The sequence below is a fragment of the Vulpes lagopus genome, chromosome 18 (genome assembly GCF_018345385.1).
Source record: "Vulpes lagopus strain Blue_001 chromosome 18, ASM1834538v1, whole genome shotgun sequence".
Taxonomy (NCBI): domain Eukaryota; kingdom Metazoa; phylum Chordata; class Mammalia; order Carnivora; family Canidae; genus Vulpes; species Vulpes lagopus.
The window spans coordinates 240,752-267,635 of NC_054841.1; the positions used below are offsets into that span (position 1 = coordinate 240,752).

Below are 26,884 nucleotides of genomic sequence, written 5' to 3' on the forward strand. Positions count from 1 at the left end.
GCATAATTCCACACACTCAGCAGCTAAATCAAATGTGCTTTAAGGTAGCAACGAATACATCCACAAACATATATTGACTCAATTGTTTACCAAATGAAAACATGCAGAAATTCAGTAAAATAAAAACAAGTTGCCTTACTCTGATATAAATACTTATATTTGAACACAAGAGCATTTACAACTTTAAGATTCTACAAAATTCCAAAGCTAGCGCCATCCCATGAAGATTCAGGAAAGCTGACCCACTGTCCCCGTTGACCATCTATCTGCCTCTCCACCTGTCACTGCCTCCCTCCCTTCCACGGAGTCAATGCACCTCTAAAGACAGCTATCCTTTCCACGTGCCAGAACTAATGGGCTGTTTCATCACCCATGCAACTGGTCTGCAGGGACGGAGATCTACTGGGTTCTGCTGACTGAGTAACAGGTCTAGGCACTCGGAAGAAATCTGTGGGTTATTGTGACAAAGCATCAACCTTAATATTAAGCAAACCAGAAGTAGTGTGACCCATTACTAGTAATAGCTAATACTTCCCAACGTGAAGATTTACATTTTCTTCCATAAGGTAAAAGGGAAATACCAGGAACATAAATTTATTAGGATGAACTGTGCTTGGCAAAGACAAACACCCCTCTGGGAGTTCGTGACAGTCAGTCCTCGTGGCTCCTGATATGAAGCAACACAGATGCGCCTATGAGATTTTCTGGCCAAACACATTTTACCTGATTTGAATGAAGCCTCAGGATCCAACTTCTACTCCACGGGAAATACTGGGAGCAGAACAAGTTAAAGGACTCCCTGAGGAGGTAGGCAGCTGTTCCATAACCTGAGCCCTTCCATAAAATAACTGATCTCTTCATAAAGCCGATGTCCCTTAGGAGACATGAGGAGTGATTCTGATTGTGTCCTGGTTTGGAAAAAAGCAGTTCTACTATGTTCTGGAGGCGAGCAGGAGAATATGGATGTGGACTGGCTATCAGCTAACCACTGGGGTAGAGCTTTGGGGTTCATGCTGTTGGGTGAAATAAAGGTGCTGTGTCACTGCAGAGCATAAACAGACCCTGATACAACCCAGCAAAGACCATCAGCAGACATGCAAGAAGCAAACGTGCAAGCTGTGACCAAGGGCTGAGACTCACAAGGGCATCCGTATTTGCTGCACTGTTCTTTCTACCGGTTTGTAGACTAAAAAGTATTCCTAACAAAATTTTTAAAAGCCAACAATTTTTCTAAAACCACTTAATGTGATGACTTTTCTACATGTATCCATATCACTGTTTTTTTAAACGAATTCCAGAAGACTGAAATCAAACCTTCTTTAAGTGCAAAACCATGTCCACTTAATTACTATACATACATAAATTCATGCCCATCAACTTAATAAGCATTCAACCCTAAACAACCGTATCTCACTCTTCTAAAATTAAAAACACTACGTACATATGGGAAGTCACAGAACTGCATAAATGAGCAATAGAAAGAGGAAAGGGAACCAAATTGTTAACTGTCACTTTCCAGACTTATAAATAAATGTTATTCTCTCACCTATACTTAAGTCTCACTGTCCTAATACTCTTTAATGATAATACATTGTTTCAGTAGCTAAAAATTAATAACACATTATTAAATATTACTGTTAAATAATATTAAATAAGTTAATACTTATTTATAATTTCACTTTTTAAATTTATTTACAAATCATAAAAAACTTACAAAGCAATACAATTTATTATGATTTTATTTATTTTATTTATTTATTTATTTATTTATTTATTTTTTATTTATTTATGATAGTCACACAGAAAGAGAGAGAGAGAGAGAAAGGCAGAGACACAGGCAGAGGGAGAAGCAGGCTCCATGCACCGGGAGCCTGATGTGGGATTCGATCCCGGGTCTCCAGGATTGCGCCCTGGGCCAAAGGCAGGCGCCAAACCGCTGCGCCACCCAGGGATCCCTATCTATCTATCTATCTATCTATCTACCTACCTACCTATCTATCTATTTATCTATCTATCTATCTATCTATCTATTTATTTATTTATGATAGTCACACACACCCAGAGAGAGAGAGGCAGAGACACAGACAGAGGGAGAAGCAGGCTCCATGCACCGGGAGCCTGATGTGGGATTCGATCCCGGGTCTCCAGGATTGCGCCCTGGGCCAAAGGCAGGCGCCAAACCGCTGCGCCACCCAGGGATCCCTATCTATCTATCTATCTATCTATCTATTTATTTATTTATGATAGTCACACACACCCAGAGAGAGAGAGGCAGAGATACAGACAGAGGGAGAAGCAGGCTCCATGCACCGGAAGCCCGACGTGGGATTCGATCCCGGGTCTCCAGGATCGCGCCCTGGGCCAAAGGCAGGCGCTAAACCGCTGCGCCACCCAGGGATCCCTATTATGGTTTTAAAGATCATGTGTTGTTCATCTTGCCTAAATTTCCCCAGAAACAAGGATGGGGAATTCAGAAGGTTGCAATATCAAATGGTACACTGAAGTAACATCAATAAAAAAATCTGCTAGACCCTGAGGGTCTTGGTCGGTGAAGGATCTGCCTTCAGCTCAGTTCACGATCTCGGCATCCTGGGATCAAGTCCTGCGTCAGGCTCCCTGCTCAGTGGGGAGTCTGCTTCTCCCTCTCCCTGTCCCACACCACCTGCCCATGCTTGTGCATACACTCTAATAAATAAAATATTAAAAAAAAAAAATTGCTAGACCAAAGTTCAGTGCAAGACACCCACCTGAGAGCCCCACAGACAAAACACGAGAGCCTTGTAAAATAGTTTTCTCTAGAACAGGCACCCAAGGTCAGAGCACACATGCTCCCTCCAGGCTCAATGATGTGTCCCCACCAGCCCAAACCAACTCCCCACAGTCCTGTCCGACAAGGACGTGTGGACCAAGAGTCTCAAGACTGACCCCTCTGACGAGGATATACATGTTCATTTGCTATCTTCAGTTACCTTCCAAACTACTTAATTCATAGTAATCAACATCACTACACCCATTTTAAAGACAGTAATCCTGGTGCGTGGTCAGAATAATCCCCCAGACTTCTTAAGCTCTCCACTCGGGTCCTCAGACCCTAAGACTACTCTCCAACAGCTGGCATTTATCATAGTGTGGCTGCCATAAACCAAGACCAGGTGGCCTCAGGGCTGAGCAGAAATATATGCTACTCTTGCAACTTTTGTCCATGTCTGATAAGCTGAAACAAAATCTTCTTTTAAAGTTGGATAAAGGTGGTCTTCCCCCTGCCCGTGTCTCTCCTCTCTCTCTGTGTCTCTCATGAATAAATAAAAAAATCTTAAAAAAAATAAAACAAATAAAGTTGAATAAAGGTGGGATACCTGAGTGACTCAGCAGGTAACCATCTATCTTCAGCTCAGGGCGTGATCCTGGTCTGAGGATCGAGTCCCACATCAGGCTCCATGCGAGGAGCCTGCTTCTCCCTCTATCTCTCTGCCCCTCTCTCTCTGTCTCTCATGAATAAATAAATAAAATCTTTAAAATAAATAAATAAATAAAGTTGGATAAAGAAACGCCTGGGTGGCTCAGCAGTCGAGCGCATCTGCCTTCGGCTCGGGGCATGATCCCAGAGTCCAGGATTGAGCCCCACATTAGGCTCCCCACGTGGGGTACCTGCTTCTCTCCCTCTGCCTGCTGCTCAACCTGCTGTGCACACACTCTCCCCCCACCCCCCGTGTCAAATAAATAAATAAAAATGTTTAAAAAAATAAAATGAAATAAAAAGTTGGATTAACACAGGGGTGCCTAGCTGGCTCAACCAGTGAAGTATGACTCTTGACTCAGGGTTGTGAGCTCGAGCCCCGAAAGTATAGAGGTTACTTAAAGATAAAATCTTTACGAATAAATAGATAGAGGCACTTGAGTGGTTCAGTCAGTTAAGCATCTCTTGATCTCAGCTCAAGAGCTCAAGTCATGATATCAGGGAGTGTCAGCCCCACGTTGGGCTCCATGCCCAGCATTAAAAAAACAAATAAGTAAGATATAGTAAAACAGGGGCACCAGGATGGTTCAGTCAGTTGGTGAAGTGTCTGCCTTCAGCTCAGGTCATGATCCTGGGGTCCTGGGATTGAGACTTAGGTCAGACTCCCTGCTCAGAGGGAAGCCTGCTTCTCCCTCTCCTTCTCCCCTCCCCCCGTCACCACTTGTGCTCGCTCTCTCTCACATTCTCTCAAATAAAGTAAAATCTTAATAAAATTAAAGTTGGATAATTAGATATGAAGGGCAATAATTTATCTTACCTTCTTTCCTTTCTTCTTTCATCCATCCTTTTATCAAGAGCTGCATAAATAGCATCTGCTTCCTCATCGTCCTTTTCATAGGGCCCACTTGAGAAGAGGCTCCCAGCATAGCCATTAAACTAAGCACAAAACAACAGAGAAGGTCAGCAATTCCCATAAGCGGAAACAGAACACATCTAGTTATGTTTGCTGAACAATGTTTTTCAATCAGACAATCCCAAAATCAGGGAAAATAAAATAACTAATCAGTTCTTTTCAGATGTGTCATGGGGAGGAGGTGCCTGGATGGCTCAGTCGGTTGAGCAAACGACTCTTGACTTCGGCTCAGGTTATGATCTCAGGGTCATGAGATCGACCCTGCATCAGGCCTCATGCTCGGTGGGGAGTCTGCTTGAGATTCTCTCTCTCCCTCTGCCCCTTCCCCACCCTGTGTTTGTGTGTGTGTGCGTGTATGTATGTGCATGCTTACATGCTCTCAATAAATCTTAAAAAATAAATCTTAAAAAAAAAAAAAAAAAGGTTTCGTGGGCATGAAAGATGGAGACGTTACCCCAATAGGAAGACAACGAGAGACACAAAGAATGCAATGCAGGGTCCTTGATCAGAAATAGGACACCACTGAAATATCAGTGTTAATTTAATAAGACCTACAAATCAGTTAGCAGTGCTGTGTCAATGTTAGGTTCCTGGTTTCAATAACTGTATTGAAGGGATCCCTGGGTGGCTCAGTGGTTTAGCGCCTGCCTTCGGCCCAGGACGTGATCCTGGAGTCCCCGGATCGAGTCCCACATCAGGCTCTCTGCATGGAGCCTGCTTCTCCCTCTGCCTGTGTCTCTGCCTCTCTCTCTCTGTCTCTCGTGAATAAATAAATAAAATCTTTAAAAAATAAAAATAAAAAAAGTAACTGTACTGAGGTCACGTGACATAGAGAGAAGCTTGTGAAGGGTATGCAGAAATTGTCCATACTATTTTCGCAAAGTTCCTGGAATCTTTTTTTTTTTTTTTTTTTTAAAGGATCGAATGTGTTTCTGCAGGAAAGTCTTTTTTTTTTTTCTTTTTCCTCCTTCATGATAGTCACAGAGAGAGAGAGAGGCAGAGACACAGGCGGAAGGAGAAGCAGGCTCCATGCACCGGGAGCCCGACGCGGGACTCGATCCCGGGTCTCCAGGACCGCGCCCTGGGCCAAAGGCAGGCGCCAAACCGCTGCGCCACCCAGGGATCCCAGTTCCTGGAATCTTAAAATCACTTCAAAATTAAAATTTTAACAATCTTTCCCTCTAAACGATGCCATCTGTTAGAACACATCTGCAGAAAATTTCAACTGACCAAATACTAATCAAGTAAGAGAGCATGCACTGAAACATCATAAATCAAGTATCATCCTCAATTCCACTTAGAATCTTCATCATTGGGGACCAGCCAAGATATCACCACAATGCAAGTACATCTCTCAAAAGTGCACATCTCTTTCTACTTTTTCCTGCTCCCCTCTCACACTCTGCTACAGATACCCCGTAGGAGGCTGAAATACTAGTCATGCCAGCCCCCACCCCCGCTCCCGCCCCGAGCAGGGCATCAGATGCCAAGAGCACAGTGGGCTCAGAAGCCGGTCAACCCTTCTGGAGACCGGCTGGGAGTGCACACGAGTCACCTCATCATAGTTGGTGTCGTTCAGATCCTCGTCATCGTCGTCTGCGGCCTGGCTTTTTTTCATCTGGTCCCCGACGGTCCTCTTGCCTGGGGGGGCATGGCGGTCATCCACAGGGTCATTTGCATCGCGGGCGGGCCCAATATCCGACCGGGTGGTAAAGCCAGTGGCACTGCAGGAGACCGGGGGACATCCGTTTATCTGGGTGACCCCGTCCCTTTGTTCTTTCCTCCACAGTCCTCCATGACAGCTGCTCTTCTAACGTGTCTGGGGGAAAAAACCCCGAGGATCCAGGCAGCAATGCACGAGGGACGCTGCACTCTCAAACATTACTAGTCTGTTCTCTCCGTGGGAGACCCCTTTGGACCTACTCTGCGGGGGTCCCCACCCACCACCCCACATCCTCCTGGAGAGATTCATCAGAGCATCAGAGCTCCGTCCTCCCAAGTATCCAGCCTCCTGCTTCTCACAACCCGCTGATCACCTCCCCCAACCAGCCCCTCGGGATGCCCTCTGCGCTCATCCTGCCGCTGCCCTGGGCTGCTGCTGCTGATGACCACAGCGCCGTCCCAAGTGCCCAAGCCGACACCAGGGCATCAGCTTTGCCTCCCTCACCCGCCTTCTCCGCCCCATCAGTCACCAAGTTCTACCGAGTCTACCTCCGAAACCCTCCTCCCCAAACCTGAGCTCCCCCCGCAGCTGGGACCCCGCTGGCCGCCGGGCCTCTGGCCTTCCTGGGCCGCAACACGGGCGTGGTGGGGTCGGTGGCGACTCGGGCTCTGCCCCCGACCTGCGGCATCACCCCACTCACCTGCACTCGGCTCGCACAGGCTCCCCCAGACTCCCTCATCTTCCTCCACGCCTGCCCTTTTTTCTTGACCACCCAGCACACATGAAGTCCGCTAGTCCCTAGCCCCAGCCACATTCCCGCGTCCCGGGCCCCGCTCTGCTCCCAAGCGGGGCTCAGGTGCCACCACTCCGCCGAGCACGCCCCCGGCTCCGACACCTGTTCCCTCTGCCCGATACGCTGCAGGTGCTCGGAGGCTGGTGCCCCCCCCCCGCAGGGAAGCCCGATACCGGCCTCAACCGACGACCGGCCGGGACGGCGATGCCGCGGGGCACCCGGCGCAGGCGCAGGCGCAGGGCAGGCGGACCCGCTCACCGACCCTCGCGGACGACGCCCCGGGACGGCCCAAGGCCCGCGCCGCTCGGCTGCTCCCCGGCCCAGGCCCAGCCCCCGCCCCGCCCGCCCGCCGCGCCGAGAGGCCCCCCAGCCTCACCCCCGGCCCAGCCCCGGCACGTAGCCGAGCGGCGCGGGCATGCCCAAGAACGGCTTCTTCTTCTTGTTCATGGCGCCGGTGACGACCAGGGCCCCGGGAGCGACGGCGCGGAAGCCGCGGCGGGAGGCGGGAGGCGAGAGGCGGGAGGCGACAGGCCCGAGACGACCCCGGCCGCCGCACCGGAAGAGCTCGCGGGCTCCGCGTCACCCGCGCCCCGGAAGCAGAGCCCCAGGGCCGCCCGAAGCCCCGCCCACCCCGCCTTCCCCGGGCGGAAGTTCCCGAAGAGCGACTTCCGGCTGCGAGCGGGGGCGGCTGCGGCGGGAGAAGGTGACAGGCGCATGCGCGCGGGGGCCTGGCGGGGGGGCGGGGCCTCGGCCTGCGGGACCTCGACCTGAGCCTGGCGCGTCTTTACTGGTTTCCGACGCTTTTCCGAGGAGACCGGCCTGTGCGGGCAGGACCCGCGGCCCCTCCCTGGGGACCCAGGGCCGGGCGTAGGCAGCGACGCTTCCCTTCCGAGGTGTCCTGGCCCCTGTGCCCCGGGGGGCGGCCTCCAGGCCTGGGCACTCAGGCTCCCGGGCACCCGCGATGCAGGCACCGTCCTGAACGGGCTCCACCACCCCGCGCACCCCCGCACCCCGCCGGGCCCGGCCCTGACCCTGACCCTGACCCTGATGGTGTCACCTGCACCCTGCCGGACCCCAGCCCTGGCCCAGGCCCTGACCCTGATGGTGGCACCTGCACCCCCGCTGGGCCCTGACCCTGACCGTGGCACCTGCACCCTGCCGGGACCCCAGCCCTGGCCCAGGCCCTGACCCTGACCTCAGCTGACGGTGGCACCCGCACTCCGCCGGGCCCTGACCCTGACCCTGACCCTGCCGGTGGCACCTGCACCCCGCTGAACCCTGGCCCTGACCCTGACGGTGGAAGTGCAGCCCCCAGAGAGCTGTTCATGCAGTAGATATGCCCGGATCGCCTCAGTGTGTGGGCCCGCGTGGCCACAGCTCGGGGGTGAACTCCATGCAAATCTCTCCTTGGGCGTGGTGCTGGGCTTGGGTACCAGTCACATCACCTGGGCCCATGTTTTAGGTGGACATGCACGACGACTCTATCTCCGAGTGCGCCTTTGCTCGTGGTGCTCGGCGTCCTCTGGCACCCACATATGCCTGGGGAGAGCGCCCAGACCCCTGGCGGTGCAGGCTCAACTTGGTGGGTAGCAAGTCTGGCCTTCTGACCCCGGCGGCCCCCAGCCCACCCTAGCACTTCCCAGTGAGGCCTGGAACAGACGCATCCCTCTTCCCTGCAGCGGCCTCCTTGGAGCGGCTCTGTCCTCGCCATGCCCCGCGAAACCGCCTTCAGCGGCACCCCCTGAGCCCCGGGCCAGATCCTGGGGCTGCGGAGTGAAGGGGACAGGCGCTGCCGGGCTGTGTTCCTGGAGTCCCCGGCGGTGGGTTAAGGGAGGCTCCTAGGGGAGCAAGTGCCCGGTGAGGGAGAGACCTCTGGAGAAGGCGTGGATAAAGGAGTCGGTCTGGCCCTCCACCTGGGCCTCGGTGGACCGGCGATCCCGGGACCAGGGAGGATGTCCGCCTCCGGCTGCTCCCTCCCGCCGGGACCTTTGCTTCCTCGTTTCCCGGCCTCAGAGGCCCCCCGGGGTGGGCCCCCGGGAGGTGCAGGCGCTCATCCTGGAAGCCGCCGCCAGGCTGCAAGGTCGCCCGGACCCCCGCAGGCTCCCTTTGCAGAGCAGAGCTGCGCGCCGCCGCTAGACCGCGGAGCTCCCGAGCGCGCCGGCCCCGGGCTCGGGCTCGGGCTCGGGAGCAGGTGCCTCCCGCGCAGACTCGCCGGGCGCGGGGACCGGCTGGGGCGCGGGGCGGGCGGGGCGGGCGGGGCGGGCAGGCGGCGCGCGTTCCCCGCCGGCCACACGGCCGCCTGGCGCCCGGCGAGGGGCGTGTGCGCGGCCCGGATCCTTGGGCCCCATGTTCACGGAGCTGAGGACCAAGCTGAGCCCCCCGCGAGGCCGCGCCGGGGCTGTGCGCGCCGGCTTCGGGGAGCGCCGGGATGTGGACGGTGAGCAGGGCTGACCACGGCGCGGCGGGCGGCGGCTTGAGCCGAGGGGGGCCGCGTCCCGGCCGATCGGGGTCCCTCGCGCCTTTGTCCTGATGCGGGGTGGCCTCGGCCGGGGCATCAGCGCACCCTTGGCTTGGAGGAGGTCACGGCTGGGGCTCCTGTCCCCCGCTGGCCCACCCCGCGGTCACCTTTCCCTTTGCGCGCCCTTCCCTCCCCAGCTCTGCGGTGGGGCCGAGAGGAGCCGAGGCCACAGCTGGGCTTGGACGCCCCCGGCCCCGTTTCATGGTGGAATTCTGACGTTGGGGCTAAGAGGGAGGGACGGGAGGACGGGCGGACAGACAGAAAGACGGAGATCCTTCCCCGAGCCTGGGCAGGAAATGGGCGGGGCCGCTGGACCCCGACAGGTGCAGCGCCGTGGCGACGCCCACCTCGGCCTGAGCTTCAGCTCCTGCTCCTGCCCCGTGCCCCTGCCCCCTGTCCCTGCCCCTGCTCCTGCCCCTGTTCCTGCCCCTGCCCCTGCCCCTGTTCCTGCCCCTGCCCCTGCTCCTCCCCTCCCCCTGCTCCTGCCCCTGCCTCTGTTCCTGCCCCTGCCCCTGCTCCTCCCCTCCCCCTGCTCCTGCTCCTGCCCCTGCCTCTGCTCTGCCCCTGCTCCTGCCCCTGCCTCTGTTCCTGCCCCTGCTCCTCCCCTCCCCCTGCTCCTGCTCCTGCCCCTGTTCCTGCCCCTGTTCCTGCTCCTGCCCCTGCTCCTCCCCTCCCCCTGCTCCTGCTCCTGCCCCTGCCTCTGCTCCTGCCCCCTGCCCCTGTTCCTGCCCCTGCTCCTCCCCTCCCCCTGCTCCTGCCCCTGCCTCTGTTCCTGCTCCTGCCCCTGCTCCTCCCCTCCCCCTGCTCCTGCTCCTGCCCCTGATCCTGCTCCTGCCCCTGCCCCTGCCTCTGCTCCTGCCCCCTGCCACTGCCCCTGTTCCTGCCCCTGCTCCTGCCTCCTGTCCCTGTTCCTGCCCCTGCTCCTGCCCCTGCCTCTGCTCCTGCCTCCTGCCCCTGCTCCTGTCTCTGCTCCTGCCCCTGTTCCTGCCCCTGTTCCTGCCCCTGCTCCCTGCCCCTGTTCCTGCTCCTGTCCCTGTTCCTGCCCCTGTTCCTCCCCTGCCCCTGCCTCTACCCCTGACCCTGCTCTTGCTCCTGCCAGCCCGCTCCACCAGGCCCTGCAAGGCAAGGCCGAGTGGCTCTGGAACCTGTGCCCTGAAAGATGCCAGCTTAGAATAAGTCTTTTCCCGTGATATCAGAAACCTCATCCTGGCAGGGACCGCACCAGGCACACCCTCTGTTTGATCCTGGACCTCAAATTTAGAGTCACCTGGGGTCATCCAATTCCAAAAAGTTGCAAGGATGAAGAGGGCGTGCTGAATCGGAGGAATCTGAAGGGCTAGAAGGGGGCAGTGATGGGTTTTCCCCATGGCTGAGAACTCCTGGGCACACGGCCAACCCCTGCCCTCAGCTGGGGGCGCTGGGTTGTGTCCATGGAAGTCAGGGTCTCTCATTCTAGGGCTGAGAGCCAGGGAGGTGAGGGCCCTGGCCGAGAACCTGCTTCTGCCTGCCGAGTTGGGGCCTAGGTGCTGTAAAGATGAAGGCGAGCCTGGGCCCAGCTTCCTGTCTCTCCCCAGGGCTCTACTGGCTGTGGACACCACACAGAGCCTTTCTCCATCCACCCAGCCAACCAGCCACAGTGTTCCTGGGCACCTGCTGTGTGCCCAGACCTGTGCAAGGGTCGGGAGGCCATCGTTAGGGTGTCTGCCCTCCCATGACCTATGTGAGCAACGAGCCCAGGAAGGACAGCGAAACGAAAACTCGAGGAGTGTAATGAAGTCTGTGGAAAGAGGGCGCCAGGTGTCCCCGTGGCTCCCCGAGCTCATGGCTGGCCCCTGCACACCTGTGCTGAGCAGCCCATGTCCGCTGGATGCCCACCCACGGGAGCTGTCCTGGGCCAAGGGCCCTGCGGCAGGTGGCAGAGCAGGGTTCCCGGGTTGGCTTGCCTGCAGTTCATTCAGGCTTCCCGCCGAGGGGTTGGCAGGTGGGCACCGCAGGGCAGGAGCCGCGTCTCAAACGCCAGGTATGGCTGCAGAGTTGGGGTGCCGTCAGCGGCGATGGCAGGCAGCATTCTCGGGGACGCCGTGACGCAGGGCCTCCCAGGACAGAGGGGCCGCAGCGTGCCCTGGTCTGGCTCAGCGTGCGTCAGCCTAGAGCGAGGGTGAGACGAGGCCTGTCTCGGGGTAGCTCCTCACCAGACTGTGAACCTTAGGCTCCCCGGTGGGCACACTGTCTCTCGAACCTATGCAGAACCCCTTGTGCTCCCCAGAGCATGGCCGGTGCGCCCAGAAGAGGAAGGATGCTCCCAGGCCATCAGCTTTGGGCTGGGCGGGCTACGCAGGACCGTTCTTGCGCGCTTCCTTCCTGTCCCTGGGGGCTTGGGGCCCCCCGATTGGGAAAAGGGGCCTCGTGTTCAAGGGAAGATGGGTTGAGCAGGGAGTTGGTTTGCAGAGATGATCCTCTGGCCCCGGCCCTGACCACCCTGACCAGGCGCCCATGCCCCGCAGCCACTGCACACTTCAGCTTCTGCCGAACCCTCCTGGAGCACACGGTGTCTGCTGAGAGCATCCCCTGCCACCTGCCTCGGACGCCAGGCACCAGCCTCACATGGCACGACTCCCGTAGCCAGAGGGCCGCTGGTGGCCGGCCAGTCAAGCTCCTGCAGCAGCCTGGCACAGAGGCCCCCCAGGTACCCACCCGCCGTCCCCCCTCAGCCCCTGCCCTCCCACCACCTCACCGCACCCGGCACCCGTCTCCCCCGCAGGGCCGGATATACTCTGACCACTATGGCCTATACCACACGAGTCCCTCCCTGGGCGGCCTGACGCGGCCTGTGGTCCTGTGGAGTCAGCAGGACGTGTGCAAGTGGCTCAAGAAGCACTGTCCCCACAACTACCTCGTCTACGTGGAGGCCTTCTCCCAGCACGCCATCACAGGTGCCCTTGGGGGCTGTGGCATGGGGGGGCATAAGGATCCCCTGGAGAGCCCCCCAGCCTGCCTTTGTTTCTCTTGCCGTCATTTCTCTCTCCTTGGTTTCCTCCTGGGCCAACCTCTCCTGCCAGGGCTCTCTCTCCGCGGTCTCCCCGGCGTGTTGCTCCGTTCTCGTGGCTTTTCTCTGCCCTCCCCTCTGCCTCTCACCCTCTTTCCCTGTCTCTCTAAATCCTGCTGTCTCCGCCTCTCCTTCTGTGTCCTTGAGTGTCTCTGTGTCCCCTTCCCGTTTCCCTCTCTCTGCCTCGGCTCTTAATGCCCCTTGGAGGTTGACCTTGGCTCAACCCGTCTCTGCTCAACCCCTGGCTCCCAGGCCGGGCGCTGCTGCGGCTGAACGGGGAGAAGCTGCAACGGATGGGGCTCGCGCAGGAGGCACAGCGACAAGAGGTGCTGCAGCAGGTGCTACGCCTGCAGGTGCGCGAGGAGGGGCGGAGCCTGCAGCTGCTCAGCCAAGGTCAGTGGGGGGAGCCAGGAGTGCCAGAGAGCCCGGAGTCTGGGCCCTGAGCCCAAGGGTGGGGTGGGTGGGCTGACGTCAAGGGGGCAGCCGTAGGACTCTAGTCAGGGCCGTCTTGTGCCTGGGGCAGAGCGGAAGATGCCAGAAGTCACCCCTCCTCACCCCCATCCGCCCTACAGCCTCCTTTGGAAACGCGTCCTAGCTGCTGCCTGAAGCTTGAACCCCAGACCCCAGCACTGTGACCAGAGCCTGTGGCAAGGATGATGCAGGGCTGGCACACAGCCCCTCTCGGACCCCGCCAGAGGCTCCAGGGGCCGAGCCCAGCCCGATGGACAGGTGGGACCAGGATTGCCATCTCTGGTTGTGCATTCTGGGCTGTGAGCAGGTGGGGGCTGCTTGGGTGTGGCCCTTCCTTGCAGGACCTGAGCCCAGATCCACCCTCTGGTGCTGCTGGCAGCATGCGGGGCAGCCACCTGGAGCCAGAGCAGGTCTGGTTATCCCCCTAGACTCCCAGGGAGTCTGTTTATTATTTATATTCCCCTCACCCACACTCGTGTCCGTGCCCCCCATGCCTGCCGAGTCACGCTTCCTCTGGGCGTCCCGCCTCCGCCACGGCAAGAGGTCTGGGTCTGCCCATCTGTCCAGTTCTACACCCTCACCCGGCCCCTAGAGAATTGCCGGCCCAGGTGGGATACACTGTGGAGGCTCCCTTAGACGAGCGCCCCGCCCCCGCCCCCCCCCCACAGTCCGTGGCAGCAGCACCCACCGGACGTGCCACGCCACGCACTGTCCCGCGTTGTTTCTGAGACCCTCACCACACCCCCGTCCATTCCCAGGACCTGAAGCAAGAGAGGTCTGGGGATTGCTCAGGGGCCCGAGACCTAACGGCAGCATGAAAGACCCGGGGATTAGGATTAGGCTCAGCCACGTCTCCACCTTGGGTCTTGGAGTCCTGCTCCTGCTCCCCCCACGTTCCTGGAGGCTGCCTCTGACGCATAGTTGGGGGCCTGTGTAGTCTCACCGCTCCTTTACCTGGAAAATCCTGTCCCGAGGGCTGCGCCCTTCACACCCGCCTACCAGAGACCCAGCCAGCACCTGAGCAATGACCCCGTGGGCCACAGGGCCCAAGGCTTGGGACTGGGGCTGCCCAGCAGAGGCACAGTGAGGGGGTCCTGGTGGCCCCACCCACTTGCTCCTCTGGCCTCCTACTTCTCTAGGATCTCTGAGTCTCAGGGACAGATGAGGCCGAGCCTCCAGCCTCCTCTCTGTGCCCTGAGCCAGCCTCTGGATGGGAGGTTGGTTGTTGTAGGTCCCGAGTGGACAGGACAACTGGTCTGGTGCCCCCCGCCTAATCCTGCGGGTGCAGACAGGAAGCCCCCATGTCCTGTCTGGCCACCCTGCCCGTCCCTGCCCACCTTGTGCCATCACAACGTTGTGTGTTCGGAGGGTCCTTCCTGTCACTGCCCCCACCTGCTCCCTCTCCTGTCTCCCCCCCTCCTCATGCCCCCGTGCTCTTGTCTTGTCTTTTTTGTTTGCGCTTTTTTATATTCTAACAAAAAGACCAGAAATAAACCTGGTTCTCAAGTGCCCCAAGTGTGTGTTTGGCTCTAGCCAACTGGGTGTTTGAGAGTGGGAAGAGCCCTGGGTGGGGGGGCCCCCAGGCTGTGGGAGGAGGGGGCACCGTGCCCAGCTCAGGTGCCTCCCCAGGGCCACTAGGGGGCAGTGGTGTCGCATCTTGACAGGGCACCTGTTCACCCCCGGACCAGGTGGGGACTGGAGGCAGAGGCTGGAACCCCGGGCTCAGCCCTGTGGACTGCACCCAGATGCACGGACACAGGTGTGTGACTTTCCCGGGGCTGCCTTAACAGGCGACCACAGCTGGGGAGCTCAGCACAACAGGAGCTGCTCTGGGTACAGTGACGCAGGCCGCCAGTCTGAGACCCAGCAGGGTCCCCCTCCCTCCTAGGGCACAGGGTAGGACCCTTCGGCACCTCCCCTACCCAGCTTTCAGGGCCTCCAGGGCTCATGGCGCGTCACTCCATCCCAGCCTTGGCAGCCGCCTCACCTTCTGTGTCACGTCTTCCTCTTACAAGGAAACTTGTCCCTGGGTTTAAGGCCCACGGGGACAATCCAGGAGGGTCTTCTCATCTCAAGACCCTTACCTTAAGCAGATCTGAAAAGACCTTTTTTCCAAATAAGATCCCATTCCTGGGTTCCAGGGATTTGACGTGGCAATCCCGGAGGGCCCGCATTAATCCTGCTCCCTGCCCCTTGCAACAGGGTAATGTCCTGACATAAGAAACACACAGGACACGACAACGCCCTGACGCAGGCACCCGCACAGCAACCAGACGCACGGTAATACAGAGGCATAAACTGACACAGCGATGCTGGTGTCCGGACCCACAGAGGCCAGACACACAGGAACACAGGGGCTGACTGCAGACGTGCTGTAGCCTGGACACACCTGCTAGGATCCAGATCTCTCTCCACCCACTCACACCTTGCATCTAGTCATCTGGATACTGACACGCAGATAAGCATCTTTTCCACCAGCACAGGACGTACAGACATGCCCTGACATCAGATGCCCACGCAGGCCACGGCCTAGCACACATGGCCACTCAGGCATCAACAGACACGGATGTGTCACACGCGTGGACATGCGGGCTTACACGGGGAAACATGACAGGCTTGTGTGCATCCCGTGCACTGACCTCTCCCCAAATCCTGCATGTCCTGTCCCCCTCGTGGGCATGGTCAGTAGGGGAAGGACAGGACACTCCCTCTTCCTCCTGGGGTCACTCGGGCCTCTCCGTGGCTCTGATTCCCAGGAGAACTTCTAACCACTGACCCCTCCACGAGGGGGCTCCCACCCCTCCCTGTGAGCACTGGGCGCCACCCTGGAGAAGGGGCAGACCCCAACCGCAGCCCGGCTTTGGGCCCTACCCCAGGCTGCTGCAGGGCAGGCCTGGGGGGGGGGGGAGGTGCGGGCGTGAGGGGCTGGGGGGGGGAGACGCACCTTGCAGGCATTTCCAGCCAGAACCTCGTCCCCCGCCTGTCCCCCCGTCCTGGTACTGTCCCCCCGTCCTGGTACTGTCCCCCGTCCTGGTACTGTCCCCCCGTCCTGGTAGCTTGCTGCCCCGGCGTGGGGAGGGGGGCGCGCTCGCAGGCGGGGCGGGGCCCGGGCGCAGGGGCCTGGCCGCGGGGGCGGGGCCGGGGCCGGTCCCTTGGTCCGCCGGTCCCCGTGGCCCCCCCCCCACCCGGGGGCCCCCGCCCCCAGCGCGGCCACCGGCCCGGGGTCCAGGTCCCGCCCCGCGCGCAGCCGCCCGAGCCCGGCTCCGAGGCCGGCGGTCCCCGCGCCCGCAGCCCGCGGTGCCTCAGTTTACCCCGCCGCCCGAGGGAGCCCCCGCGGGAGCCCCCCCGCTCCCGCCGCGCGGCCGCAGGAATACCGCGAGAGTTCGCCCCCTCCCCCCCGCAGTAAAACTGTCAAAGGTGGGAGGGGCGGGAGCGCGCATGTGCGCAGCGCGGCGCGCAGCCTGCGCCGCCCGGACCCCGCGCCCCGCGCCCCGGCCCCGGCCCGGCCCCGGCCCCCGCCGGCCGCCCGCTGGGCCCGCAGGTGAGCGCCCCGCGCCCCGCCCGGCCCGGCCCCGCCCGCCCCGCCCGCGCCCCCGCGCCCGCCCCGCCCCCCCCCGCGCCCCGCCGCGCCCGGACCCCCGCCCCCCCGCGCCCCGCGCCCCGCCCGCGCCGCGCTCCCGCCTCCTCCTTCTCCAGAAAAAGTCGCCATTTTGGTTCAGTGCCTTCGCCCCCTCCCCCCGGCGGCGAGCGGCCTCTCGGGGCCCGGCCGGCCCGCGCCCAGGTGACAGGTGGGTGGCGAGGCGGCGGGTGCGCGCCCGGCCCCCCCGCCCCGCCCCTGCGACCCCCCGGGCGCCCCCGTCGCCGCGGCCCCGGCCCGAGCCTGCCGGTGCCTGCTGGGCCCCCACCCGCGGCCGCGGCGACGTTGGAAAGTGGGTCCCGGCCGAGGCCGAGGCCGGGCGCGGGGCGCGGGCGCGGGCGGGGGCGGGGGGCTCCTCCCGGAGTTGAGAGAAGTTGGTGGAGGCCCCCGAGGCGCACCGCCCCCGCTCAGGACCGGGCACCGCCTCGGCAAGGGGCAGTGACCCCGCGCCCCGACTCAGCCCCGGGCCCCTGCGGTCCCCCCCCGCCGAGGAGGGGCCACCTGCCGGCCCAGCTGCCCCCCCCCGCGGCCCTGGGCGCCCCCGTGGACGGACCCAGCGGGGCTGAGTGTCAAGTCCCTCTCCCCAGCTCCCAGGGTGCGGGCCCCAGCAGCAGGTCCGTGCAGGCCCAGCCTCGGTGGCGGCTGGTCTCTGGAGGAGGCACCGGTGGGCCTGTAGGTGGGGGCACAGAGGCTTTGCAGGGTGCAGGAGGGGAGGCGGTGGGTGAGCCTGGCGGAGGGCGGCTGGGGGGCTCCTGCGAGACGAGGCGGAGAAGAGGGTCACCCGGGATGGCTCACGGCCACAGGCTCGTAGGGCCCTCCATCCCGGACCTGCCCACCTTGACCATCTTCCACCTGTGTTCCGAAGAGAAGAATCCGGGGTACCCACCCCGGTGGGATGGCATCGCCTTTGGCCTGGGTGGGGCTGTGGAGAAAGGTGTCCCAAGGTGCTGGGCCAGCACAGCCTGTGAGCTAGCAGCCGTGCCGGTGTCATCATCGGCCCTTGGGACGCATGCTGTTGGCCTCTTTCCTCCCAAGCGCTCCACCTCCCTGGGGGCCGCGCCTAGCCCAGTAGCAGGTGTGATTCTTGGCGTTCTCTGGGACTGTTGTGTGCGGACAGAGGGAGTCTGTAGGAGCTGGTGAGGGTTTCAGGACAGGGTGAGGTGCTTCCGAGATGATTGTATCTCCTGGGTAATCCGAGGGGACCTCAGCTGGGCAGTCCCTCCCCTAAACCCCTAAACCAGAAGTCTCCGTCGCCACCTTTCCCGTGTGGCTAAATACAGAGGCGGGCAGGCTTTTCTGTCCTGAGCCTGAGAGGGGCCTGTCTGGGGATGCGGCTCAGGCCCAGCCCATTTCAAGTCCTGAGCCGGGCCTGGTAGGCCTCACGGGTCTGTCTGTTTGCTCTGCAGAGATGTCTGATCCCTTCTGCGTTGGAGGAGGCCGCCGGCTCCCGGGGTCTACCAAGAGTGGACCTGGGAAGGATGGCGGCCGGAATGAGGTCCGACTTCCTGTGCTGCACGACCCACCAAAGTTGGGTAAGAGGGGTCAGGCCAAGGTCAACTCCGGGTGGCCACAGGCAGCCAGTGCTGGGTGTGAGACTCCTCCCGCCTCCCCGGTGGGCCAGCCCCTCAGTACCCAGCTGGGCCACCTGGGCTCTTGAGAGCCTTTCCAGGGTGGGGGCAGCCTGGCAGCCCGGATTCTTAACCTGTGCTGTCCGCAGTCTCCCACTCCCCACGCTTCACTCTGAGGGAAGCAGGGCTCACTCCAGTCCTGACCACCCCCCAGGAGGCAGGCGAGACTGTGGGAAGCGCAGCGTCTGCATCTTGGCGTACCATCTGTTGCAGGGATGCCAGTGGTCCGGGGTGGGCCGACGGTGCCCAGCCAGGCCGCACTCTGCTTTGATCCCGGAAGTCCAGCCAGTGACAGGACGGAAGGGAAGAAGAAGGGGCGTCCGAAAGCTGAGAACCAGGCCCTGCGAGACATTCCTGTGAGCCCCCAAAGGCTGGGGTGGGACTCCTGCTGGGGTCTACTTGTGAAGACCTTGCCCTGTCTTTGCTGGCTTGCCGCACAGCCAGCACCAAGGTCTCTCAGCTTGCGTCATGGGGTCGCTCCGTGTTTTAAGGCTTCACGGTGTGGCCTGGGGCCTAGTGCACCGCGTTTGTGGGGCTTCTCGAGCAGGTCTAGGATGCCGTCGCCCCCTGAGGTGGCCTGCATCCTGCTGCAGTCCTGAAGTGGAAGGGTTTCTGCAAGCCTGCCTGCCCTGCAGGCCTGGGGAGGGTGCTGAGTCTGGGGCTGGGCTTGGCAGAGGCCCAGCTGGCCAGGGGTCAGCAGTGTCACCTTTTCCATGCCCAGCTCTCCCTGATGAACCAGTGGAAAGATGAATTTAAGGCACACTCAAGGGTAAAGTGTCCAAACTCAGGGTGCTGGTTGGAATTCCCCAGTATCTACGGGCTCAAGTACCATTACCAGCGGTGCCAAGGGGTAAGGGGCCGTGGGGCAGGGAGGAGGAGGTCTGGGGCCCATCCCGCCCCACCTGCCTTCCTCACGCCCACCGTGTCCCCGCAGGGCGCCATCCCAGAAAGGCTGACCTTTCCCTGCCCCTTCTGTGAGGCCGCTTTCACCTCCAAGACCCAGCTGGAGAAGCACCGCATTTGGAACCATATGGACCGACCCGTGCCTGCCCCCAAGCCTGGGCCGGTCAGCCGGCCGGTCACCATCAGCCGCCCCGTTGGGGTCAGCAAACCCATCGGAGTGAGCAAACCTGTCACTATTGGCAAACCTGTGGGTGTCAGCAAACCCATCGGCATCAGCAAGCCAGTGACGGTCAGCAGGCCTGTGCCGGTCACCAAGCCAGTGCCGGTCAGCAGGCCTGTGCCGGTCACCAAGGCGGTCACGGTGAGCAGGCCTGTGCCGGTCACCAAGCCCATACCAGTCACCAAGTCTGTGCCGGTCACCAAACCTGTGCCAGTCACCAAGCCAGTGACTCTCAATAAGCCAGTGCCAGTCACCAAGTCTGTGTCGGTTACCAAACCGGTGACCGTCAACAAACCGGTGCCGATGACAAAGCTTGTGACAGTTACGAAAGCCGTGCCAGTCACGAAGCCGGTGACGGTCAGCAGGCCCATTGTGGTCAGTAAGCCGGTGACGGTCAGCAGGCCCATTGCCATCAGCAGACACACACCACCTTGCAAAATGGTGCTGCTGACCAAGTCTGAGAACAAAACTCCTCGTACCACAGGGAGGAGCAGCGGTAAGAAAAGGTACGGGGTGTCCCTCAGGGTTGGAGGTGGCAACAGGGCCCAAAGGGGGCCCTCCCGCCCCTCACATGCCTGCTCCCCGCAGGGCAGCGGACAGCCTGGACACGTGCCCCATCCTGCCAAAGCAGGCGAGGCCGGAGAATGGGGAGTACGGCCCCTCCACCACGGGCCACAGCTCGGCCTTCCAGCTGAGCACAGACCCCGGCGGCAGCCCCCTCTCCCTGGGCAGCAGGCCCTTGGGGAGCAAGGAGGGCCTGAGGGCCGCGGGCCCCGTGTCCCCACCTGACGAGGGAGCAGAGCGGACAAAGCACAGTAAGAGGAGAGCGGGGGGGCAGGGGCCAGGGTGGGGAGGCCTGGCGCCGGCCTCCCGATGGTTATTTGACCAGAATCTCGGCCCCTGTTTTCTCTCCCCCGAGTCAGGAAGGAAACAGAAAACACCCAAGAAGTTTACAGGGGAGCAGCCGTCCATCTCAGGGACCTTCGGACTCAAAGGTAGGGCCCTAGTCCCTGGGTGTCGGGCCGCGTGCGTGCACAGGTGTGCCCGCAGCCCTGGCTCACAGCCGCCCTGTCCTGTGTGCTCGCAGGCCTGGCCAAGGCAGAGGACAAATCCCGCATGCACCGTGCCAAAAAGCCAGAGGGGCCGGGCCCCGAGGACGTGCGGAAGAAGGTGCTGGCTCCTGCCAGCACTGTCAGCAAGGAAGCGCCGGCCCCCGCGGCCCACACAGCTCCAGGTGGGGGGCCGGCCGCGAGGCGGGGCCCAGGACAGATGTCAGCTCTGGGGCAGATCCTGGACCACAGGGACTGGGGGCTGAGCGTGGACCGTGGGTCCTGTGCTTGGCATCCAGGGCGTCCGGGAGCCCCCACCAGCCCCTGAGGCCCTGGCCCTGCCCCACAGGTGGCCCCGAGGAGCAGTGGCAGCGGGCCATCCACGAACGGGGGGAGGCCGTCTGCCCCACCTGCAACGTGGTCACCCGAAAGACCCTCGTGGGGCTCAAGAAGCACATGGAGGTTTGTCAGAAGGTAAGGCTGCCCCGGGGTCCCAGGCGGGGGGTGCCCAGGGTCAGCGTCTCACGGCAGGGACGCGTGTGCAGCTGCAGGACGCTCTCAAGTGCCAGCACTGTCGGAAACAGTTCAAATCCAAGGCGGGACTCAACTACCACACCATGGCTGAACACAGCGCCAAGGTACACCCGGACCCACCGACCCCTGCCTCCTAGTCCGTCCCCCCGCCCTCCCTCCCCTGACCACTGACCTTTCATCGCCACGTGGCAGCAGAGCTCGCTGGCTTCCGTGGTGACCTTGGACATCTCAGGCCCTGACCCCGGGGCAGGGGCCGGGGCCCTGTGGTGGTGGGGATACTAAGGCTGGGCCTGCCCCCCAGCCCTCTGACGCTGAGGCCTCGGAGGGGAGCGAACAGGAGGAGCGGGAGCGGCTGCGCAAGGTGCTGAAGCAGATGGGGAGGCTGCGCTGCCCCCAGGAGGTCAGTGGGACGGCCGGGGGCGGGGCTCGCGTGGGGTGAGCCGCAGCAGCCCCCGGCTGGCCACTCACCCAAGCCCGACCCCAGGGCTGCGGGGCCGCTTTCTCCAGCCTCATGGGCTACCAGTACCACCAGCGACGCTGTGGGAAGCCTCCCTGTGAGGTGGACAGCCCCTCCTTCCCCTGCACCCACTGCGGAAAGACTTACCGCTCCAAGGCCGGACACGACTACCATATGCGCTCGGAGCACACGGCCCCGGTGAGCAGCCCGGGGCCTGGGTCCTCCTGTCCCTTGGGTCCAAGCCTGTGTCTCGTGCCACCTGCCGTGCACATTCTCCCTTCCTTCCTGAGGGCCATGAGCGTGGGGACTCGGGAACCTGGGACCCCGGGGCCTCTGTGTTTGCGCCTCGCGGCCCATGCCCTTGTGCTTGTGCGCCTGCGCTCCGTGCCCCGTGGTCCGTGCTGCTCACCCTGGCCCCTCTGCTCTGCAGCCACCCGAGGAGCCTGAAGACAAGCCCCCCGAAACGGAGGACCTGCTGGGGGTTGAGCGGACTCCCAGTGGCCGCATCCGCCGCACGTCGGCCCAGGTGGCCGTGTTCCACCTGCAGGAGATTGCAGAGGATGAACTGGCTCGAGACTGGACTAAGCGGCGGGTGAAGGATGACCTGGTACCCGAGACTGCCCGGGTGAGCTGCTGCCGGGCCCCCGACTCCCGTGTCTGAGCAGGACGTGACAGCTCAGGGTCTCCCCTGTGATGGCCCTGCCCTGTGACCTGGGCCGTTGGCTGACCTGCCAGGTCCAAATCCCCATTTGCGGAGGGCACAGTCGAGGTGCTCAGAGCCCCTGGGGCTATCTGGGCTCAGCTCTGACCTGGCACTCGGGGCCCCCATTACACAGGCCCACGGGGCTCACGCTGGTGTGCGTCTGTTCTTGTAGCTCAACTACACTCGGCCAGGCCTCCCCACGCTCAACCCCCAGCTTCTGGAAGCATGGAAGAATGAAGTCAAGGAGAAAGGCCATGTCAACTGCCCCAATGATGTGAGTTTTGGGGTGGGCTGGTGGGGCGGTGTGAGGGCACTGGGATTCAAGGACAGAGAGCCCAGGTGTGACCCTGGGTAGGAGGCTTCCAAGTGACCAGCTCACCTGTGATCCCTGGGCCCCTGCAGCCCCCTTAGATGGAACCCCATGACCTTAGCCCTAGAGGTCCAGCCTGCCCACAGCTCAGGCTTCCTGGGGCCGAGCCCTGCACTTAGCCCAGAGAAGCCCCACATCCCCCGGGTGAGGGGTGCGTGTGTATCCGTGCGGGGGCATCTCCTGGGAGGCGCTCTCCCATGGCTGCCTCCTGTCCCCAGTGCTGTGAAGCCATCTACTCCAGTGTGTCCGGCCTTAAGGCTCATCTCGCCAGCTGCAGCAAGGTCAGTGCCCTGGCCCGTTCCCGTGGTGGGGTGGGTGCTCGGCACTCCTAGCCAACCCCTAGAGGTCCCCACACATTGGATGTGTGACCCTACCCCCGTGGGGCAGCCTCCTCCATGAGCCCAGGGACCACCAGTGCCTGGTGGCCAGCCCTGCCCAGGACACTCCTGCTCAAAGTTGTTCGGTCCACAGGGGCTCCTTGTCCGTGTGCGTGTAAGCACTAACTTGGGCTTGGGGTGAGGGGCTCTGCCCTGGGGCACTTGCCTCTTCCCATTGTCTCCTCATCTGTCACCTTTCCTTAGTGGGGGCAACTCAGAGGTCCTGCCACAGAGATGCTGTGTGGGTCCCTGAAGCCCATCCCCATGAGCTGTGGCTTCCCCGACTCTATAGCCACACAGGTGCAGGAGGAGGGGCAGGTGCCCTGGTGGGTCTGATGCTTCTGGTCCAGCAAGGATTGGGGGTGGGGTCCAATGTCTGGTGGCCGGCCTGGCCCATGCTTTGCAGGGAGACCACCTGGTGGGGAAGTACTGCTGCCTGCTGTGCCCGAAGGAGTTCAGCTCTGAGAGTGGCGTCAAATATCACATCCTCAAGACCCATGCAGAGGTGGGATGGGCTGGGGGCCTTGCTGGGCCTGGGGCAGATGGGCTGACCCCACAGCGGGGAATGGGCCAGGGTGGGAGTGGCAGGGTAGTCGCTTGTGTGGCCTTTGAGGGAGCAGCCAAGGTTAGGAGAGCTGGTGGTTTCCCTCGAGAGCGGCTGCTGGCTTCCCTGGAGGAGCAGAGAAGCCTGGGTGCCCTACCCCCGTGCCCTGCCCGGGCGGTACGCTTCACGTGGGTGCCCTGTCGCTCAGCCGCCTGAGCCACCTGCCTGGCCCCAGGACTCAGCGCTCTCCTGTCCCCGGGTCTGCATTGTGGTTTCTTTGCTTTCCAGAACTGGTTTCGAACTTCTGCAGACCCACTTCCCAAACACAGGAGCCAGGACTCGCTGGCACCCAAGAAGGAGGAGAAGAAGAGCCAGGCGGGTGGGAAGAAGCGAGGCCGAAAGCCCAAGGAGCGGACCCCTGAGGAGCCTGCACCCAAGATGCCCCCCCGTCGGGATGACTGGCCCCCAGGAGGCAGAGACAAGGGGGTGCGGGGCTCCACTGGCCGGAAGGCGGGAGCCAGCAAGGCTCCTGAGAAGTGAGCGTGGTGGCTGGCAGGTGGGTGGGGCCCGGTCCCCACGCTGGACGCCAGGTCCACTGCTGAGGGGGGGTAGCTGGCTCCAGAACCTCCTGCCCTCCGGGTCTCCACCCCGTACCCACCTGTTCACCTGCCCGGTGGAGGCAGCCAGCCCCTCTCTCTTTCCCGAAGATGGCCCTTCCCCCGTGCAGGCTGTGTAGGGCACATGTGGCAGGGTCCCTTCGGGGAGGGCCCATGGCAGCCACAGAAGTGCAATAGCGTGGAGGGGCGCTCACGGGCTCGGCAGGGTCTGGGGCCCGGACGGGCAGGAGGAGGGTCTGCAGCCCAGGCCTCGGTGCCGCAGGGCAGCGCAGGGCGGGCAGGTGGCCTTCACCGTGTGAGCTCCGTGCCCCGTCTGCTTTCTCAGGCCCAAGGCTTGGGGGGTCCTTGGTGACCCGCGGTTCTGGGCTGATGAGGGCACCTGAGCAGCCTCACCTCTCCACCCGACACTGGACCCCAGCACCCCCAGCTACCTCCCAGGACAGGCCCCGAGGCCGACTGCTGCCGTGCTGACCTGACGGCCTGCCCCACCGTGGCCTCCCTCGTCCTTCCGCCTCTGGTTCCTCTGCTTCTGTTCTCTACCTCTCCAGGCCCTCCCCCTACCTGTGCAACCCCTGCTGCGCTTGGGCTCCCGCCCGCTGGCCCCTGGGCACCATGCCGGGTGGGGGTGGCCCTGTTAGCAGGGCACTCTGCCATCCCACGCCCGTGGGTGCTCCCTGCCTGGGACAGGGGGAGGTCCTGCCCTCACCTGCAGGGCTGCAGGAGGGGGGCCGGGGGCCATGTGGAACACAGCTTTGCCCCCAGTCTCTGGCTTTGCTGCCACCACGGGTCTGGGTCGGGGCAGCCCAGTGGGTTGGGGATGGGCCAGTCTAGGCTCCGGGGTCCACCTGGGGCCCACAGGCATGTGGGGTGTGGACCTGGGGCCCAGCTCCGAGGAGTAACCCTGTGGGAATCAGCCTTCCGTGTGCTGGGCTGGGTTGGCTGTGGCTGAGCTCCCGTGGGAGCCCCCTCCCCCGTTTTACCTGCCCTTTTGTTTCTGGTTGTGTGGTCTGAGAGCTGAAGGCCAGAGAGGGGGCCTGGCTGAGTTCACATTGTGTTGGTGGCAGCTCTGTGTTGGGCCCCGAAGGGGATGGCTGGGTCTGCAGGTTGACCAGGGTTCGGGCTGGAGTTCAGGGCACCCAGGGGAGGTGGCCACACTGCCTCTGGTCGCCTCCCTGGGCCCCGCCTTCCGACTTTGGCAATGTGGGGAGGACGACGATGCTCAGAGCCACTGGGTTTGGACAGAGGCTGGTTCCCACTGGGGGGTGGGGGGGCTGAGGGCTCGGCCTTGCCGATCCTGGACGATGTGAATTTTGATATTTGCCCGTGTGCGTGTGTCTCCTGGGTGTAGTGGATGCCAGTCTTGTTGCTGTGACAAGTAACAACCTTTTTTTTATTCTGTTTTTTATACAAAAACAACAATCTGACATTTTGGTGCTAAGGGTTTCCTGGTGCCGACGGTGGATCTGGGGGCTGAAGGGGTGTCCCTCCCCTGCTCAGGGAGGCAGTGCTGTCTGGGCACCTCTCTGCCGTCCCCCCCCTCCCGCCCCCCAGCGCCCGTCCTCATCTAGTCCCAGGAGGGGAGGGGCTCCACGTCGGGTCGGCTCTCCTGGTCCTGCAGTAGGGAGACAGCGTCCAGGGGGGCCTTGGGACTCGTCACGCTGTGTGTCTCCAGCTTCTTCCTTCGGCCAAAAGGCTCTGAGTTGGGCAACCCTGGCCTCGTGTGTGGGGAGAGGGTGCAGAGGCATGGCCGACCCCAGTCACACACCTGGATTTGGTGGAAGGGTGGGTGGAGGCATGGGCAGAAGGGGGTGATCCAGCGTCACAGGTCAAGGGAGGGCAGTGGGGGCAGGGCTTCGGACTGCGTGGGCAGAAGGATTTTCTTTTCCGTGTTCTGGGTGTCGTTTGGTATACAGCTGGTGGAGGCAGAGGTGCAGTCAGGCAGCCGCTGCAGGGGCAGGGAGGGGATGCAGGTGCTGGCAGGAGCCCTGGGTGCATTTTGTCCTTGTCACCAATGGCTGGAGGAGGTTGGACCTCAACACCTCTGCTGGGGACGGCCGCCCGCCCCGGCCTCTCAGGTACTTGGCCCTTGGGGAGTGGGGGGCTGGATTTTTGCTGGGGGGTGAGTTTCCAGGTCGCCCCCTGAAGTCCGCAGATGGTCCCTGGTTTGGGAACCCCGCCTAGATGTGTGGGAAGAGGTGGGGTCCTGGATAACTTGATGTTTAGCACTTTAACCCCCTTCTTTGTCTTTAAAGTGGGTGTGGGGAGCTGCTGCCAAACGTGGCTGTTGGGTCGGACCCCTCTCCCTCCCTTCCCGCTTCCCTGCCCTGGTGAGCCCGGCTCCAGGGGGCAGCGCCCTGGGGGGCTTGGCGGGGCGGCCCCCTGGCCTTGGCTGACACCTTGGAACGGGAGGGGACTGCAGGGGCAGACCCGGGCCAGGTGGGCGCCCCAGACCCGAGCCGGCGCGGGGCCAGGGCCCTCTCTGAAGATCTACCTCTGGCCCAGCCCGCCCGCCCCACCTCGCCCGAGAGAGGAGAGGGCCGCCGCCTCACACGAACACGGGATGCACTTTATTTGCTTGTGCAAAGGCAGATGAGGGTGTGTCCTCCTGCGGCCCCTGGGGTCGCCGGGTCGCCGGGTCGGGCGGGCGCGGCCAGCACCTCCCCGGCAGCCACGCAGCCTGCGCTTCGGGGCTCTAACGCCAGTTCTCCGTACACAAGTGCATTTTGGAAGAGGCTCCAGCTGCCGCCCGTACCGCACATATACGTATATATTCTATCTACAAAGTGTTTATCTGCAAGATGTTCGACGGTGAGCTCGGGCCCTGCCCGCCGCGTGACCATCTGTCCCCGGTCCTCGGCCCGGCCCCGGCCTCGGCGGCGCGGGGCGGGGCGGGCCATCAGCTGTATGTATTCAATATGACTGTATCGAATAAATGTTTATTGATTCTTTTCCAGGGGCTTGTGCGGCTGCGTTTGTGGGCGAGC

The 26,884-nt window shown here is 61.8% G+C and overlaps 3 protein-coding genes across 8 annotated transcripts in view; 2 read left to right on the forward strand and 1 right to left on the reverse strand.

Moving 5' to 3' along the window:
• PRPF6 (pre-mRNA processing factor 6) overlaps window positions 1-7,403 on the reverse strand; it is a 41,638-nt gene extending 34,235 nt beyond the window's left edge. The window contains exons 1-3 of the mRNA XM_041732898.1: window positions 7,203-7,403; window positions 5,926-6,094; window positions 4,275-4,393 (exon numbers count right to left, since the gene is read on the reverse strand). Of these exons, the coding sequence (XP_041588832.1) occupies window positions 4,275-4,393; window positions 5,926-6,094; window positions 7,203-7,273 (359 nt within the window). The 5' untranslated portion in view covers window positions 7,274-7,403. The remainder of the gene's footprint in view (window positions 1-4,274; window positions 4,394-5,925; window positions 6,095-7,202) is intronic.
• Window positions 7,404-9,066: 1,663 nt separating this feature from the next.
• On the forward strand, window positions 9,067-14,380 carry SAMD10 (sterile alpha motif domain containing 10). Of its 2 annotated transcripts, XR_005984337.1 has the most exons (6): window positions 9,067-9,263; window positions 11,849-12,030; window positions 12,106-12,277; window positions 12,643-12,783; window positions 12,963-13,119; window positions 13,620-14,380. XR_005984337.1 is itself a non-coding variant. In XM_041732159.1 (5 exons), exons 1-5 carry the CDS (start codon window positions 9,173-9,175, stop codon window positions 12,983-12,985), a joined length of 609 nt encoding a protein of 202 aa, XP_041588093.1. In that variant the 5' UTR covers window positions 9,067-9,172; the 3' UTR covers window positions 12,986-14,380. The 2 variants fall into 2 exon arrangements, 1 of the variants encoding a protein (XP_041588093.1); XM_041732159.1 differs by having other exon boundaries at window positions 12,963-14,380.
• A 1,964-nt stretch (window positions 14,381-16,344) lies between these two features.
• ZNF512B (zinc finger protein 512B) lies at window positions 16,345-26,853 on the forward strand. Of its 5 annotated transcripts, none has more exons than XM_041733304.1 (18): window positions 16,345-16,402; window positions 17,905-18,030; window positions 18,340-18,482; window positions 18,848-18,976; window positions 19,061-19,755; window positions 19,838-20,064; window positions 20,173-20,244; window positions 20,337-20,483; window positions 20,648-20,772; window positions 20,844-20,936; window positions 21,134-21,232; window positions 21,317-21,487; window positions 21,720-21,914; window positions 22,165-22,266; window positions 22,581-22,643; window positions 23,146-23,244; window positions 23,572-23,819; window positions 24,226-26,853. In XM_041733304.1, exons 2-18 carry the CDS (start codon window positions 17,907-17,909, stop codon window positions 24,281-24,283), a joined length of 2,790 nt encoding a protein of 929 aa, XP_041589238.1. In that variant the 5' UTR covers window positions 16,345-16,402; window positions 17,905-17,906; the 3' UTR covers window positions 24,284-26,853. The 5 variants fall into 5 exon arrangements, with proteins under 5 accessions (XP_041589238.1, XP_041589239.1, XP_041589235.1 ...); XM_041733305.1 differs by lacking the exon at window positions 16,345-16,402 and adding an exon at window positions 16,521-16,649; XM_041733301.1 differs by lacking the exon at window positions 16,345-16,402 and adding an exon at window positions 17,197-17,573.
• Window positions 26,854-26,884: the final 31 nt, after the last annotated feature.